Raw genomic sequence first — 15,547 nt, 5'->3', positions numbered from 1 at the left:
TTTTTTTTTTTAAAGACTTATTTGAGAGAGAGAGAGAGCACACATATGCAGGTGGGGTAGGGAGGGGCAGAGGCAGAGAATATCCAAGCAGACTCCCACTGAGCATAGAGCCTGATGCAGGGTTCAGTCCCGCAACCCTGAGATCATATCCTGAGCCAAATCCAGGAGTCAGACACCTAATCAATTGAGCCACCCAGGTGCCTCATAGCTTAAGCTTTTAAATTCTTAGCCTTAATTTAAGCTGTCTTCAGTTTTTAGAAATTTAAATACTATCCTTATAATTAAATTATCTATATCTTTGGTTATTCCTTTAAGATACATTTCTAGAACTAGAATTACTGTGTCCATGACTATGATCATGCTGTACTAATTCATACATCTACTAGTGGTATACCAGCTAGTATCATTTTTAACTAAATTCAGTGCGTGATAGGAGGACCTTTTTTTTTACCTTGCAGTTTTCTATCATATGTTTTCATGTGTTTATTTGCTTCTTATTTTTTTTTTGCTAATTATCCAAATACTTGCATATCCTATCCATTTAATAAATTGTCCATCTTTTTCTTATTTCTTTGAAAGAGCTAATGTTTTAGTTTATAAATATTAACCTGGACCCTGCAATGTTTTTAATAGTGCTTTGGTAACTGCAAGTGAATAAGATGGGGTAATTTCAACTATTAAAGGTGATTTTAAACATAAGGACTATCCTTTTCCTTTTTTTGTCTTAGAATGTATTGATATCAATGTTACCCCAGATAAAAGGCAAATTTTACTACAAGAGGAGAAGCTTTTGTTGGCAGTTTTAAAGACGTCTTTGATAGCAATGTTTGATAGTGACGTCAACAAACTCACTGTCTCTCAGCAACCATTGTTGGATATTGAAGGTAAGAAAAATACAGTGTATGGACAGCTTCTAAAACTCACAGCTATTGTGATACTTTTCCTTATTTTTTTCTGAGGTAAATTTTTGTTTTTTTAAGATTTTATTTATTGAGAGAGCAGGAGCTGGGAGAGGGACAAAGAGAAAGGGACAAGCTGATTCCCCCCTGAGCAGGGAGCCTGATGTGAAACTTGATCCCAGGACCCGGAGATCTTGACCTGAGCTGAAGGCAGATGCTTAATAGTCTGAGCTACCCAAGCATCCCATGAAGTCAAGTTTTTTTTTTTTTACATGGAACAAAATGTAATGTGCCAATCCTCTTCTTTTATTTTTTTATTTTTCTAAAATTTTTAAAAAGATTTATTTATTTATTTATTTATGATAGACATAGAGAGAGAGAGAGAGAGAGAGGCAGAGACACAGACAGAGGGAGAAGCAGGGAGCCTGACACAGGACTCGATCCCGGGACTCCAGGATCGCGCCCTGGGCCAAAGGCAGGCGCCAAACCGCTGAGCCACCCAGGGATCCCCTAATCCTCTTCTTTCAGACAGGATGGGTCGCACTCAATAGTGTAGAGCTGCAGATGTAAGGAAGTCTGATTAACGAGAGGATTGGCAGGCGTGTTTGGCACATACAGGAATGTGTTCTTATCGAGACTCAACCGTTTTTTTTTTAATAAACACTGCTGATTGCTACAAGCCTTTTGTTCATTTCCAGAGTTCTGAGAAAGTCACTTCTGACCACTTTTTCCTGTTTTCCCATTTCTTTGATGGAGTGGGGAATTTCTGAGGCCCTCATTGTGCCATTTCCCACGTTACCCCTGTGCCATCTTCACTGGGTGGCGTGTTGGAATGAGCATTGCCACAAGCTGATCCAGCATCTGTAATAATAATACGCACAGTCATTATTTTACTGCCTGGTCACACATGATCAGTTGTTTATGTAGTTTAATTCTTTTTTTTTTTTTCTTAAGATTTATTTATTCATGAGAGACACAGAGAGAGGGGCAGAGACACAGGTAGAGGGAGAAGCAGACTCCCCACAGGGAGCCCAATGCGGGACTCAATCCTAGGACCTCAGGATCACGACCTGATCCAAAGGCAGATGCTCAGCCACTGAGCCACCCAGGAGCCCCAGTGTGGTTCTTTTTTATCCAAACCAAGTACAGCTGGGGCATCTGGGAGGAGGACCAGGGTTGAGCTCCAGCTGTCTTCCATGGCAGAGGGAAGAGTTGGCCATTACCTCCCCTGTTGCCCACATCTGCTCCTTAGGGTTCATACTGTCTTCTGTGGGCCAACCCGCCCAATCTCCATGTCTGTATGTGCAGGGAGGTGGGTGGTGGGTGCCCATCATTGTGTCCTCCAAGAGCTAAGACCAGAGCTGTTGAGGGAGCTGAACTAGAGTTTGGTGGGAAGCTAAGTTGACAAATGCATATTGCTCCCAGTGAGAGGAGATGGTTTGGGGATGAGGCTTTATAAACTGAAGATAGAGGAGAAGCTGTAAGTTAGGAGCTTAAGGGAGGGCAGGGATACAGAGAAGCTCCATCCTTGGCATTCCCTATCACTGCAGGGGTGAGGAGAGGTGGATTTGGAAGATGGGGGCAGGCTCTCATTCCGATAATCTGGGAATAAGGTGGAGGTGAAGCTCCAGAGGGGTGGGGTGGGGCAGGAGCATGGAAGCTCTGATAGTGCTGGAACTTTGGTTTGGACACGGTGAGCCCGTCAGCCTTGCTTGCTCTTGGCATGGGGCGATATGGATGTGTGTGGAGATGGGGTGGAGGGTGGTGAGTCACATACACATCTTTGTCGAAGTGGGCCAGGGTGGCATCTCTGAGCCCACTCACAGATACTTTGCCAGAGGCCACCCTATAAAGAGAATCTGCTCAAAATATCAGGGCATCCTGAAGCACACAGTGTTGTAACTAAGGCCCCCTTTCAGCCATTTTACTGAATTCAGAAATAAACACGAATGTATGAGCCCTGAGGTCAAGACATAGCGCCCATAAACCAGCCTGGTACCCCTTTCCGTACACTGCCTCCTGGTGGTGACCATTTTCCTGACTTTTTTTTTTTTTTAAAGATTTTATTATTTATTTATGAGAGCCGGGTGGGGTTGCAGAGACACAGGCAGAGGGAGAAGCAGGCTCCCTGCAGGGAGCCCAATGTAGGACTTGATCCCGGAACTCCAGGACCACGCCCTGGGCCGAAGGCAGGGGCTAAACTGCTGAGCCACCCAGGGATCCCCTCCTGACTTCTGAAACCACAGGTTCTTTTTATCTGCTTTTAACTTGAAGCCATCTAGTATGTAGGCTCTTTTGGATTTGTTTCTTTCAGTATCTTGTGAGGCTCATCCACATCACGTGGGGCAGCTGATGCCTTCCTTCCTTCCTGAGCAGCATTCCCTTGTATTTAAATGCCACCATCTGTGGACAGTTGGGTTGCTTCTGGGATTGGGCTGTCGTGATTAGAACAGCCATGGACACCTGTCTGTGGCTTTGGTGGGTTTGGGTGTCCTTTCTGACAGGAGTGCCAGGTCTCAGGCCTGCATCGTGTTTAGATTCAGGAGCTCTTCCTAGTGGGTTTTCCAAAGCCATTGTACCCATGGTACTACCACCAGCGGTATTTATTTTATTTATTTATTTTATTATTATTTTTTTAAGATTTTATTTATTCATGACAGACACACACAGAGAGAGAGAGAGACAGGCAGAGACACAGGCAGAGTGAGAAGCAGGCTCCTTGAGGGGAGCCTGATGCGGGACTTGATCTTGGGACTCTGGGATCGCACCCTGAGCCAAAGGCAGCCATTCAACCTCTGAGCCACCTAGGTGTCCCTATTTTTATATTTCTTAAAGATTTTGTTTATTTATTCATGAGAGACACAGAGAGAGGCAGAGACATAAGCAGGCTCCTCTCGGGGAGCCTGATGTGAGACTTGATCCTGGACCTGGGATCACACCCTGAGCTGAAGGCAAATGCTTAACCGCTGAACCACTCAGGCGTCTCTCCACCAGCGGTGTTTAAACCTTCCTTTTGATCCTAGTCCCTGGGAACTTGTGTTGTTTCTTAAATTTTTACCCATCCTGGTATCTAGTAGCATCGATACTGTGGTTTTGAGTCATATGTCCTTTACATCGGACGTGGAACCATCTTTGTCTTTTCGATCTGTGCCTCTGTGCAGTGCCTGCTCCAGTGGAAATAGCCTCTGATTCCATATCCATGCAGCCCCTGATACTCTTTTGTTTGTATCTACTCAGGTCACGTAATAAAAACGCATCAGGCAGAAACGGACAAGCCCCTGGCAGAAAAACAGGATAGTCCTGCTTTGTTCAGGACCGAAGGAGAAGAGAAAAGGGCTGTGACCATCTCCAGACTGAGAGAGAACTTTTCTCTTCGGCACACAACAGAGAACAGGTCTCGGGGCCCCCAGACCCCTGAATCAAGGCAGATCTCCCCAAGACAGAAAAGGCACATACAGTTGCCCGGCGCTTTGCACTCCCCCTGCACCCCGAGGCCCGTCCCTGACACCAACTCATGTGGCCCTCAGGAGGTGGTGAGACATTTGGATGAGGGCCTCTGTGGCCGCAGTAACAGGGTGGACATAGAACAGGAATCCGGGCCCAGCCACCTGTCAGGTGGCCTGGGGGAAGGGCTGAGCGCCCCAGAAGCGGGCAGTCACTCTGGCGGGGTGTCTGCTGCTTGCGCCCCTGAGGACAGGCTTTCACAAGGAAGTGCAGAGTCACCTGAGATCGACCATCACCCTGCTGATGCCGGAGGCCAGCTCGGCCATGAGGACAGTAGCCAGACATGTCAAGTCTCGCCTCAGCCTGCAGACATGTCCTTCTCAAACACAAAGCGTTTTAAAAAAGATGGAATGCCTCTAAATTCTGATGCCCACCCAAGGCTGGTGAAGACTCGGAACATGCCAGCGTCTCAGGTTGATGTGGCTGTTAAGATCAATAAGAAAGTAGTGCCCCTTGCTTTTTCTATGCGCTCCCTAGCTAAACAGATAAAGCAGTTGAGGCAGCAGGGACAGCAAAGAGAAGGCGAGCAGAACTGTAGGAAGTTCAGGGCCAAGATTTGCCCTGGAGAAAACCAGGCTGCGGAAGATGAACTAAGAAAGGAGATAAGGTAAAGATCTTTCTCAGAACTGTTTGTGTTCGTGTCGGAGAGCCATGGCCAGGGAGCAAGGCTGATCCTTCCAGCCTCTACTTTTGCTCTCGGGGGTGTCCTCTGTCCTGCGCCTCCCCTCTTCTGGCTCAGAGTGCAGCTGTGGCTCCTCCTTGGTTCCAGCGTCCCATCCTCTAGCTGCTGGACAGATGGATGGACCTACCTGGGGGCCTTCCCTCCACTGCCGGCATGGGGCACCCCAATGTCAAACTCACCTGAGCTCCTCTCTCTTCCTCCCCCAGGCCCCTTTGTCTCTGCCCTCTCAGTGCTCCTTTTCAAAGATTCTCATTTTGGAGCCCATCTCTCCACGGCTTTGTCATTAATTAACCTCACTGGTGCGTCCTTGGTGCTCTTTCCATTCACCACCCTCTTCTCATTGCCTCTCATATGCGACAAATTGATTTTCTTTAAAGCGGTCTTTATCTGTGAAACCTTTCAAGCATTATTTCCTTAGATTTTCTTAGCACCTCTTTGCCACTGGTCCACGTTAATCACCTCCTTGACCCTGACCTCACTTCTTTGTTAAAGGTTTCCAGCTCACAGCACCTCCTTCCTGCGCTGAATTCATGGTGGTTGTGGGAGACATTGCTCTTTCCTGTTATTGATTTATTAGCAAAAATTATAATGCATTATCAAGCCTGTGGATTCTGGAAGATTACATAGGGTAGGGCTAAGTAATGGAGGGAGTCAATTTAAAGAAAACTATTAATAATACTGACAATAGAAAATACTGGTCATCACCACTTTGTTGACATTAATTGCATACAATGTGGTGACTTCTAAAAATGATGACTCCTCTTGAAATATGTAACTTTTATCTTTTTAAACATCATGTACGATTTGCCTGGGCAGGTACTAAAAAGTACTGTGTCCTGTACATAGTCCAACTCAGTAATTACATGGAAATTTTGTGGCATTTTTAGTCTGGACCACACAGACTTTGTTTAACTTGGACTATGAATTCTCCAATAGCAAGCATTATATATTTCCCTTGATATCCATGCCTAACTTATACTGAGAAGGGTTTTCGGGAAGTAATTCCTTTAAAGTGTGTGTGATTAATGGAAGTGGGATCTGGGGCCTGTGAACTCTGAGGGATGCAGTGGTGAGCCAGGCTCCCCAATCACACACAATCATGGAACAGGTGCTTGATGAGGAAAGACCTGTAAGGTGCTCCAAATGAAAACCAATTATGCTTCCACCTTGGACTCCTCTAGCTCTCTCAGTGCGTGAAATCAGTTGTAATTTTAAAAAATAGTGATTTTTAAAAAAGATTTTATTTGAGAGAGAGAGAGTGAGCATGTGCACAAGCAAAGAGAGGGGCAGAGATGGAGAAACAGGGAGTCCGACACGGTGCTCAATCCCAGGACCCTGAGATCATGACCTGAGCCAAAGGCAGACCTTAACCAACTGAGCCACCCCAGTGCCCCTAAAAATAGTGATTTTAATTCAACAAATATCCATCGATCACCTGTTGTCATGGTTCTTGAATTTATTGTCACATAAGATTATTGCGGAAGCTTGATCGAAAAGCAGAACCGAGGGCCAGCCTCCAGGAGATTCTGCTTAATAGATCTGGTTGATGGTGGGTGTGGGGCCCAGGAATCTGTGTTTTTGATCAGTAACCACCTCCCCCCAAGTGGTCACTCTGAGAAACCCTGATCCACAGTGGGCCTGCTGTCAGCTTTTGGCCTTCAGTGCACAGCTGCTGGCTCTTGGTTCTGAGCTATGGTTCTGCCGATGGCCTTCTCCTGAGACCCACTTGGGGTGAAAGATGAGGCAGTAATTAAAAGCACTGTGGCCGTGTTTGCCAGCTTTTGTGTTTGTTTATATTTTGAGTCATAACTAGATATATCAAGTTGTAAAGCTCTATCTTTTAGTTTAGCTCTATCTTTTAGTTTATAGACTAAAGTTTATCTTTTAGTCTATTCTGCAGGGAGATACACCTGCAGACAGAATTCCTGAGTCTTCAGGCCGATACAGGCTCTTCTCGTGGGGAATCCACCTGAGAGCCAGAGCCCAGAATCAGAGCAGGGATCTGGCATTCGTGCCACTTCGCCAGGTGTTGCCCGTCAGTTCAAATCCACTGTACTTTGCCTTGCTTTGCAACCCTGGAGGCTGGGCCATGTAAACGTTTCTCCTGGTGTACTGCTAGACTTTGTCAGTAGGGGGCGCTGGAGGGACACTGCAAGACTGGGGGCTCAGCTTTTCCCTTGCTTCTTGGCTGCCCTTGTCTTTTCCTCTTAAAAGCCAGCTGCCAGCAGCAGGCCTAGCATTGCTCACTCCTTTGCTCCAGCCGACTTAGCAGACTTATTTTTACCTAGTGGGCTGCAGGTCTAAAGCTCAGCCAGGGAGGGGGGATGGGTGCTTTTCTAGGAGTTACTTCTCTGGATGTGCTCCCTCATCCCTGGACATAGGAGCTGCCTCCTCTGTTACTCCTGTGTTTCTTAGCTAATTAATCACCTTATACTAGTTTCCAATACTTTGTTATGAATTTTCCCTGCCCAAATCACTGGTGGGGTTTTTGTGTCTTGATTAGACTCTGATGTAGAATTACTACCAGGAATGGTCCTGGGAGAGACATCCTCAAGACAGGGTTTGGGGATTGGTTTGATCCTACCTTGGACTTGAGCTCAGTGCTGAGCAGTTTGCCAACAGGAAATGGGAGGTCAGTAACCGGTGGCACATAGAGACATCACTGTTAGACCATCACCTGTGGTTGAATGGTGAAGCACCAACCAGAGCAAGTCCCCTGGGAGCTGAGGTGGCTGCTGTGGTGTGGGAGGGACCTTCCTTAGTGCCCCGGAGCACTTACAGAAAGGACTAGCTCAGGTCTCCGTTCCAGGCACCGTCTGGAAACCAGGGTGCTTCCATGGAAGCTCTGACAGAGTCTCGTGTCCTGTGGCCACAGGGTTGATCCTCTTGGCCACTTCACAAAACCCATCTTCACAAAATTTAGTTGTGTGGTGTGTAGAATGGCAATGTCAGTTCGTCACGTGAAGATCAGTGGTGGTATCAATCCCTCATCTACACTGATGCACACCATCACTAGTGGAATTAGATTTTGAAGCCACCCACCATAGGACCTGTTGGTGAGCGTAGCAGTTATCTATCTAGAAGGATTGATAACCCAGGATTGGTGAAAAGGTAGTCTTACATACTGTTGGGAGGACAAACTTCTGCAGATCTATCCAAGTAAAAAAAATGTACGTACATATTTCTGCATCCAGAGATTATGGCACAGAAATGCTCCCAGAATAGAGCGGATTTATGTCCATTAACTTTTGTTGCAGTGTTGTTTGTGTTACTCAAAATGGAAACCATTGAAATGTCTTTTAGTACAGAATTTGTCAGACAAGTTATGGTACATCCACACAGTGAGTTCCTACGTGGCCATTGAATGAAAGTTCTGTATACACGGGTCTGAAAGAGCGCCTAAGATGCATCGTTAAGTGATGGGAATAGAACAGCATGAAGAATTAGGATTACATTTTTGTTTGTTTAAAACAATGTGTAGACAAAGGTCTGGAAGGATGTATGGCAAATGAGCATGAGTAACGCCATGTCTGGGGAGCTGGATGAATGAATGAACAATGTTATCTTCAGAAAGTGGGATTATTAGGGACTTTCTCTGTTTTTGTATTTTTTATTACAGTCTGTTTCATAATCAGAAAAGTAATCTTTCACAGTTAAAATGTCTCATAATGAACCTTTTCTACACGCAGTAAAACAATGTTTGCAGAAATGGAGATCATTGGTCAGTTTAACTTGGGATTTATAATCACCAAACTGAAGGCAGACATCTTCATAGTGGACCAGCACGCCACGGATGAGAAGTACAACTTTGAGATGCTGCAGCAGCACACGGTCCTCCAAGGCCAGAGGCTCATAGCGTGAGTTTGCTTTACCATTCAGATTTCTCAGTATAGTCTCACCCCTCAAGTTTAAGACCTAAGAACTTACTGTGTATGTGTCTGTTTTTTTAGCCACAAGCATCCCTGCGGCAGATTTTTATACTTTTTACATAATAATAGTCATACCTGTCATTTACTTAACTATTTTTTTTAAAGGTTTTATTTATTTATTCATGAGAGACATACATAAGGAGAGGCAGAGACACAGGCAGAGGGAGAAGCAGGCTCCTTGCAGAGAGCCTGTGTGGAACTTGATCCTGGGACTGGGATCACGCCCTGAGACGAAGGCAGACGCTCAACCGCTGAGCCACTCAGGCATCCCACACCTGCCATTTATTGAATGCTTGTTACGTGTCAGGTACTGTTGAAATGCATTTACACTCATTAACTCATTTAATCCTCCCACACCAAGAGGTAGCTGCTATTCCCATCAGCACTTCACAGGTGATCTCACTTAGGCACGTAAACAGCAGTTAACATAACTTTCCCAAGTTCATATAGCTAATGTATTTTTTTTTTAAGATTTTATTTATCTACTGGGGAGAGAAAGAGCATGCACATGAATGGGGGGAGAGAGGGAGAAGCAGGCTCCTCACTGAGCAGGGAGCCTGATGTGGGACTCCATCCCAGAACCCTGGAATCAAGACCTGAGCTGAAGGCAGATACTTAACTTACTGAGCCACTCAGGTGCCCTGCTAATGTGTTAAGTATCAAGTCTTTTACCTCTTCTGGTTGGCCAGAAAATCTTTTCGATTAAGGGCAATTTATGGTATGTTGTGTGTCAGTTTATTATAGCGCATAGGGTTTATGTGTTCAGGAAGGTGGCACTGCCTGTGTGTTGGTCCTCAGCTAGACTAGATCACCAAGTTCAGTTAGTCACTGCAGAATTTGATGTTTTTCCTCCACTTTGCCAATCTGCCTGTTTTACACTGACCGCTGTATAAGGTGGTAGGAGGTTGTATCATGTAAACCAGAAGTCTTTTCTTAAAGCCAAGTTAGAAGAAGAGGTCCTGGATTTTCATTTGGGAAATTCAGCGACATGGAGAAATAAACTCAGATCCCAACAGGAGTAGATCCCGGCATGTAGAAATGTTCTTCTACAATAGTCACTCAGCTGGGGAAATACACTGAGTCTACGGAGTACTCTGTTTCCAATGGATGGTTGAATTCTATTTATTTTCAGCAGGTGAAAGTGGTAACACTAAAGACATTCAGTAAGCTGCTTTATCAGGGTACTTGAGTGGCACAGTTGGTTAAGTGTCTGACTCTTGGTTTTGGCTCAAGTCTTGATCTCAGGGTTGTAAGATTGAGCCCCAAGGTGGGCTCTGTGCTCAGTGGGGGGGTCTGCTTAAAGAATCTCTCCCTTCTCCCTCCTCCCACTCAAGGAGGGATTTTGATTTCTCTAAATAAATAAATAAAATCTTAAAAAGAAAAAGCTACTATATCATACTGGATCATTCTTGCCCTTTTTATAGAGGTCATTTAGTTTTTAGCCATTTTGCATAGATAAGGTCTCATTTGTGGCCTTTCAGGTTGGCCCAGGTAATCACAGGCCATGTGGGGTCCCAAATGGACCATATTTCAAGGTTAAAGAGCATAGGTCATTCCTTTCCTACCAGGCCCTGCATGGTCTGGCCCTCCCTATGCCCTCACCTCCTTGTTCTCCGTGCTTGAGGCACACTGGCCATCTTTCTTTTTCAAAACCTTGATAGGCCTGATGATTTCTTGTGGCCATTAAGAAAAACGAAGTAGATCTTTTTTGTTGCTCTGGGAACATCAGTGATCCATCCTTGGGCCTTTGCACAGACTTTTCCCTGCCTAGAATGTTTGTCTCTGCACTCACCCCTCTGTCCATTACCTGATAACTGCCGACCCACCCCCAGATCTCAGCTCAGAGGCTCCTTCCTCAGAGATACCTTCCCTGACCCCTGTTTCCCGGTTGGTCTCACTTGCTCTGTGCTCTTATGGCTCTGGGTGTCTCTTCCTCCTGATTGGCAGCACGCTTTGTAATTATAATTTGCTGGATCCATGGCCTTCTTCCCCACTGGTCTTTTACTCCATAAGGGCAGAGACTGGGCATATGTATGTGTGTACCATCCTACCTCCTGCCCTTATCAGTGTCTCTCTGATTAAGTGCTTGGTGAATCCGGGAGGACAGTGGATGGATTGTGGACAGATGGAGAGAGAAATGTTGCAGCATCTTTATCTGCTTTCAGATGCTGTAATGTAACACAGGAAGGAAAAGTAGCACCTTCGTGTTCTACCTTTATCTTTAAGGAGCGAATTCAGAGAAGCACGGGGTCATTGCGGTGGGGTGACAGATTGGGGAAAGTTGGCTACTTCTGTGGGCATTTTAACTTTAATAAAATGATAAAAGGGGAATTCTCGAGCAGTTATGTGATAGGAAGGGCACGTAGTTCAAGGAAGTATCGCTACTCGTGTTGCTTTTTGAAAGGAATTCAGAAAAGTATGCACTGTTGAGTTTCACTTCTGCCTTATAGCTAAATGTTTGACTTCGAAATTGGGCTTGAATCTCCTCTCTCTGTCCTTTCAGACCCCAGACTCTCAACTTAACGGCTGTCAATGAAGCTATTCTAATAGAAAACCTGGAAATATTCAGAAAGAATGGCTTTGATTTTGTTATCGATGAAGGAGGTGAGTTATTAGGACTTTAGAGTGCGTCCTGTCAGTGTCTGGAACAGTCCCTGAGGTTCTGCAGATCAGTGTATTTTATCAGGCAGACATGGATCCCCCAAATAGCATTTTGCTTCTTTCCCCTCTTCTGGTGTTCGTTATTAGAGGTAGCACTCAGGTGAAATGTGCTCTTCAAATCACAGATTCTTCTCCCAATTTTATTCTTTTAGCTCCAGTCACTGAAAGAGCTAAGTTGATTTCCTTGCCAACTAGCAAAAACTGGACCTTTGGACCCCAGGACATCGATGAACTGATCTTTATGCTGAGTGACAGTCCTGGGGTTATGTGCCGTCCTTCCCGGGTCAGGCAGATGTTTGCCTCCAGAGCCTGTCGGAAGTCTGTAAGTAAAGATGGTTCATCTGCTGGGACTTGGAGGCCCTACTCAGCCTTGTGGTGGCAGCAGCTCCCAGGCGGCCCACAACCAGGCAGTGTTGGTGGTGGTGGCTGTGACTGCCCTGGGTCGTCGTATGTAACATGTGCCTCTGCACCACTGTACCCTGTACACTGAACAAGCCCGCCATATCTCTGACCTCTGACCCATAATCACTGCTCCTTCTCTACTTCTGTCAGGCAGCTGGCTCTGTTAGAGCTTTTGCAGATCCCAGAGTGGTGAGCTATCTAGGCACATAGTTCATCTGTGGACTTTATGGGAGTAACATGGGCAGATGAGCTTTGCTGCTGCACGGGGCTTTGCAAGTCCTTCTGTCAGTGGGCTCCTCGCAGGGCACCCTGGTGCTCTGCTGCCATTCAGGTTGTCCTGGAAGTGATGGCAGCAGGTGGTGATCAGCCTGGTGTCAAAGTAAACTAGGTGCATCTGAACTACCCAGCCCCTGGGAGCGCCCAGGATGGCCTCTCTTCATCAGATTCTCCCTGAGTCCCAACTATGTGGCCCACCTTGTTCAGGTGCTGGGGACATAGGTGACAAAAAGGATGAGGTCTTGGTGCTTGCAGAGCTTTCAGTTTGGTGGGGAGGAAAAGACCTAAGCAAAAATAGTGACAGCTTCCAGCAGTAATAGGTTTGGGAAAGAAGTTAAAACATGGGGCTGGGGAGTGGCCATGGAAACCTGGGCGAGCAGTTGAGATGTTGGCCGGGGAAGGGCTGTCCGAGGCTGGTGCATCTGAACTAACACTCCAAACAAGAAACAGCGAGTGCAAAGACAGGAGATTGTTTGGACCAAGCCAGAGTCTTCCCACGTGACTTGGAGCAGGGCCAGAATGCCAGCAGAGTGGTTTCGATCCGGGGACCCACACGGGGCCACACAATCCTGGTGGGAACCTGGGAGCCTTTGTTGCTGGGGGCGCCAGAAGGTGGATGCCACCGCCTTCTGGAAACAATAGCTTGCTCACATTTTGCGGGGGCGTGTGGGTGGCCTAAAAGCTATTTTAGACATGATGTGTTTGAGGTCCCATCAGGCTATAAGTGGAGGTGTCTTAAAAACGGTCTGATTAATGAATCAGAGCTCAGGGGAAATGTTAGTGCTGGAGATAAAACTTTATAGCCTTGGGATTGCATGAAGTTACTCAAGGCAGGGTTCTCGGGTCTGACTGCCAGCCACAGGTCTTTCTCTGATGAAGACCTAATACTGCTGCCCAGATCTCATGGTGAATGGGGGCAGAGCAGATGGACCTGTGCTAATAGCCAGGCATCTCAGAATCCTGTATGAACGTGACTCAGCTCTCTGGTGCCCCCAGTTGCCCCTTCCCTCCACACCCTGGCAGGCCTGTTGTACTGCGGCTCTCTGTGTCCTCCCATCAGCACAGTCGCTGGCCAAGGTGGGCTCCCCTCTGCCGCACCCTGAGGGGCCCATCCGCTCCTTCAGTTCCAGCCACACAGGCCACTTCCAGGTCCACGGCTGCACCAGCCCTCCTCCAGCCTTTGCATTTGCTGCCTCATGTAGCTCTCTCACATACCAGGCCCCGTCCTGTCCTTGGGCTCTCCTGGAATACCCCACTGAGGTAGCCTCTCCCAGGCACTCAGGCATGGCCCCCTGGCTGATACTGGTCTTGTTTCTCTGTTAACTTACCTGCGGTCTAACTTACCTCCTGGTCTTACCTGCCACCAATGTGGCAGAGTCTTGCTGCATATCCTGTGTGGAAGAAGGAAAGGGACCCAGAGGCTTGGGCTTATCGTCTCTCACTGTCTCTCCTTGTTTCTTAAGGCCGTCAGTTTCTTTGTTCCTGTGGAGCCTTCTCATCTCCATGTATATGTCAGAGATAAATACTGTGGAGACCAGCAGGGTGAGGGCCGCAGAAGACCAGACAGGAAGTGCTCCCAAGAGTAGGCAGGGATAAAAGCCTGAAGGAAGGGGAAGTGAAATGTGCAACTATCTGGGAACAGAGTATCCTGGGCAGAGGGCATAGCCAGTGCCAAACTCCTGAGGCAGGTGCCTGCTTAGTGCACCTGTGTGAGAGAAGAGGGAGTGCCAGTGTCCTGGAGTGGGGCAGGGAGGGATGTGTGCTTGTAGGTGCAGGCACTAGGGCCAGTGGGGGCCACATCAGGGGACGCACGTGGGCTTTTCTTCAGGTGAGAAGGTGAGCCACGTGATCTATGGGATCTGACGTGTGTTGTTTTTTTTTTTAAGATTTTTACTTATTCTTTTAAGAATACGTTTGCAAGCATGAGCAGGGAGGGGGGTGAGACAGAGGAAGAGGGAGAAGCAGACTCCCCGCTGAGCAGGGATCTGACTTGGGGCTTGATTCCAAGACCTTGGGATCCTGACCTGAGCTTAAGGCAAAGCCTTCACCGCTTCACTGACTGAGCCCCCAGGCACCCCTGACATGCCTTTTAAAGGAATTGCTCACTGCTGAGTGGAGAACAGATGGAAAGGAGCAGCAGGGAGGCCTGTTGGTGACCCTGCAGTTGCTGAGGTGAAAGGTCAGGGCAGTGGTTGTAGGCAGTAGTGGAGCCACTGAGAATGGTTGGGTCCTAGACAGGTTCGGTTGGTGTCTCTAGCAGACATGTGGTGCTCTGCAGGAGCTACGGACGGACTGGATTTTCCAAAAAGGTGGGGGCCTGAGATTGTAGAGGGTAGGTAGGATTTCTTGGGTAAGATTTTTCAGGGAACGTAGTTTCTGAGTTGTAATCTTTCCCATCTTTGTTTCAGAGAAAAATGTTACTGAAGAATTGCTATTCTAACCAAAACCAGTAAAGCTTTAAATCATTGTCTCCTAATCAGGTAATGATTGGAACTGCTCTTAATACAAGTGAGATGAAGAAGCTGATTATCCACATGGGCGAGATGGACCATCCTTGGAACTGTCCCCACGGAAGGCCAACCATGAGACACATTGCTAACCTGGATGTCATTTCTCAAAACTGACAACATTTCTCATCTTATAGAACTATACATTTTATTGCAGATTTTTCTGTTTTCAAAAGCAGGGTTTTAGCTAGCCACTTGTTTGTAAATTAGCCTGCTGTTTTTTAAAAAAAAAGACCAGATCCATCAGAAGTGATCTTGAGAACCTCTTCAAACCACATGGAGCATTGCTTGCAATGTTTTTTGTTCTGCACTTGAATGTGTGTGCATATACAGGCAAGAGCACATCACAAACATAGGAAGCACATCTTGAAAGTCACTCAGGCTTCTGCTGCTATGGCCTAGGCTATTTTAGTTTGCAGCTTTCAGCCCATAATATGATTAAATTCATAATGGTTTAATTTCATAAAATTATGGTCCTTTTGGGTTAGTGGTTCTCAACCCTAACTCAAATTTAAAAAATAAAAAAAGAAGAAAACAAAACCTAAGGGGGATTCCCTGCCCAACTGGAAGGAAATGGCCCAGGTGGGGCCTGGGTTCACTATTTTTAAATGTTCCCCAGTGCAGCCCGGGTGGCAAAGCATTGTCCTAGGCAAGGGGAAATAAAAGATTGATTTTTTTTTCCCATAA

General features: G+C 46.6%; 1 protein-coding gene across 7 annotated transcripts in view; it reads left to right on the top strand.

Moving 5' to 3' along the window:
- Nucleotides 1-15,547, top strand: part of PMS2 (PMS1 homolog 2, mismatch repair system component) — a 27,310-nt gene extending 11,763 nt beyond the window's left edge. For all 7 annotated transcript variants that reach the window (XM_025986224.2, XM_025986226.2, XM_025986225.2 and 4 more), the window contains 6 exons: nt 729-884; nt 4,137-5,010; nt 8,775-8,942; nt 11,518-11,618; nt 11,828-11,997; nt 14,834-15,547. In XM_025986224.2, coding sequence (XP_025842009.1) covers nt 729-884; nt 4,137-5,010; nt 8,775-8,942; nt 11,518-11,618; nt 11,828-11,997; nt 14,834-14,977 — 1,613 coding nt within the window. In that variant the 3' untranslated portion in view covers nt 14,978-15,547. The remainder of the gene's footprint in view (nt 1-728; nt 885-4,136; nt 5,011-8,774; nt 8,943-11,517; nt 11,619-11,827; nt 11,998-14,833) is intronic.

The sequence above is a fragment of the Vulpes vulpes genome, chromosome 3 (assembly GCF_048418805.1).
Source record: "Vulpes vulpes isolate BD-2025 chromosome 3, VulVul3, whole genome shotgun sequence".
Lineage (NCBI taxonomy): Eukaryota > Metazoa > Chordata > Mammalia > Carnivora > Canidae > Vulpes > Vulpes vulpes.
Note: the sequence above shows the minus strand (reverse complement) of the source record. Positions and strands in the feature narration are given on the sequence as shown.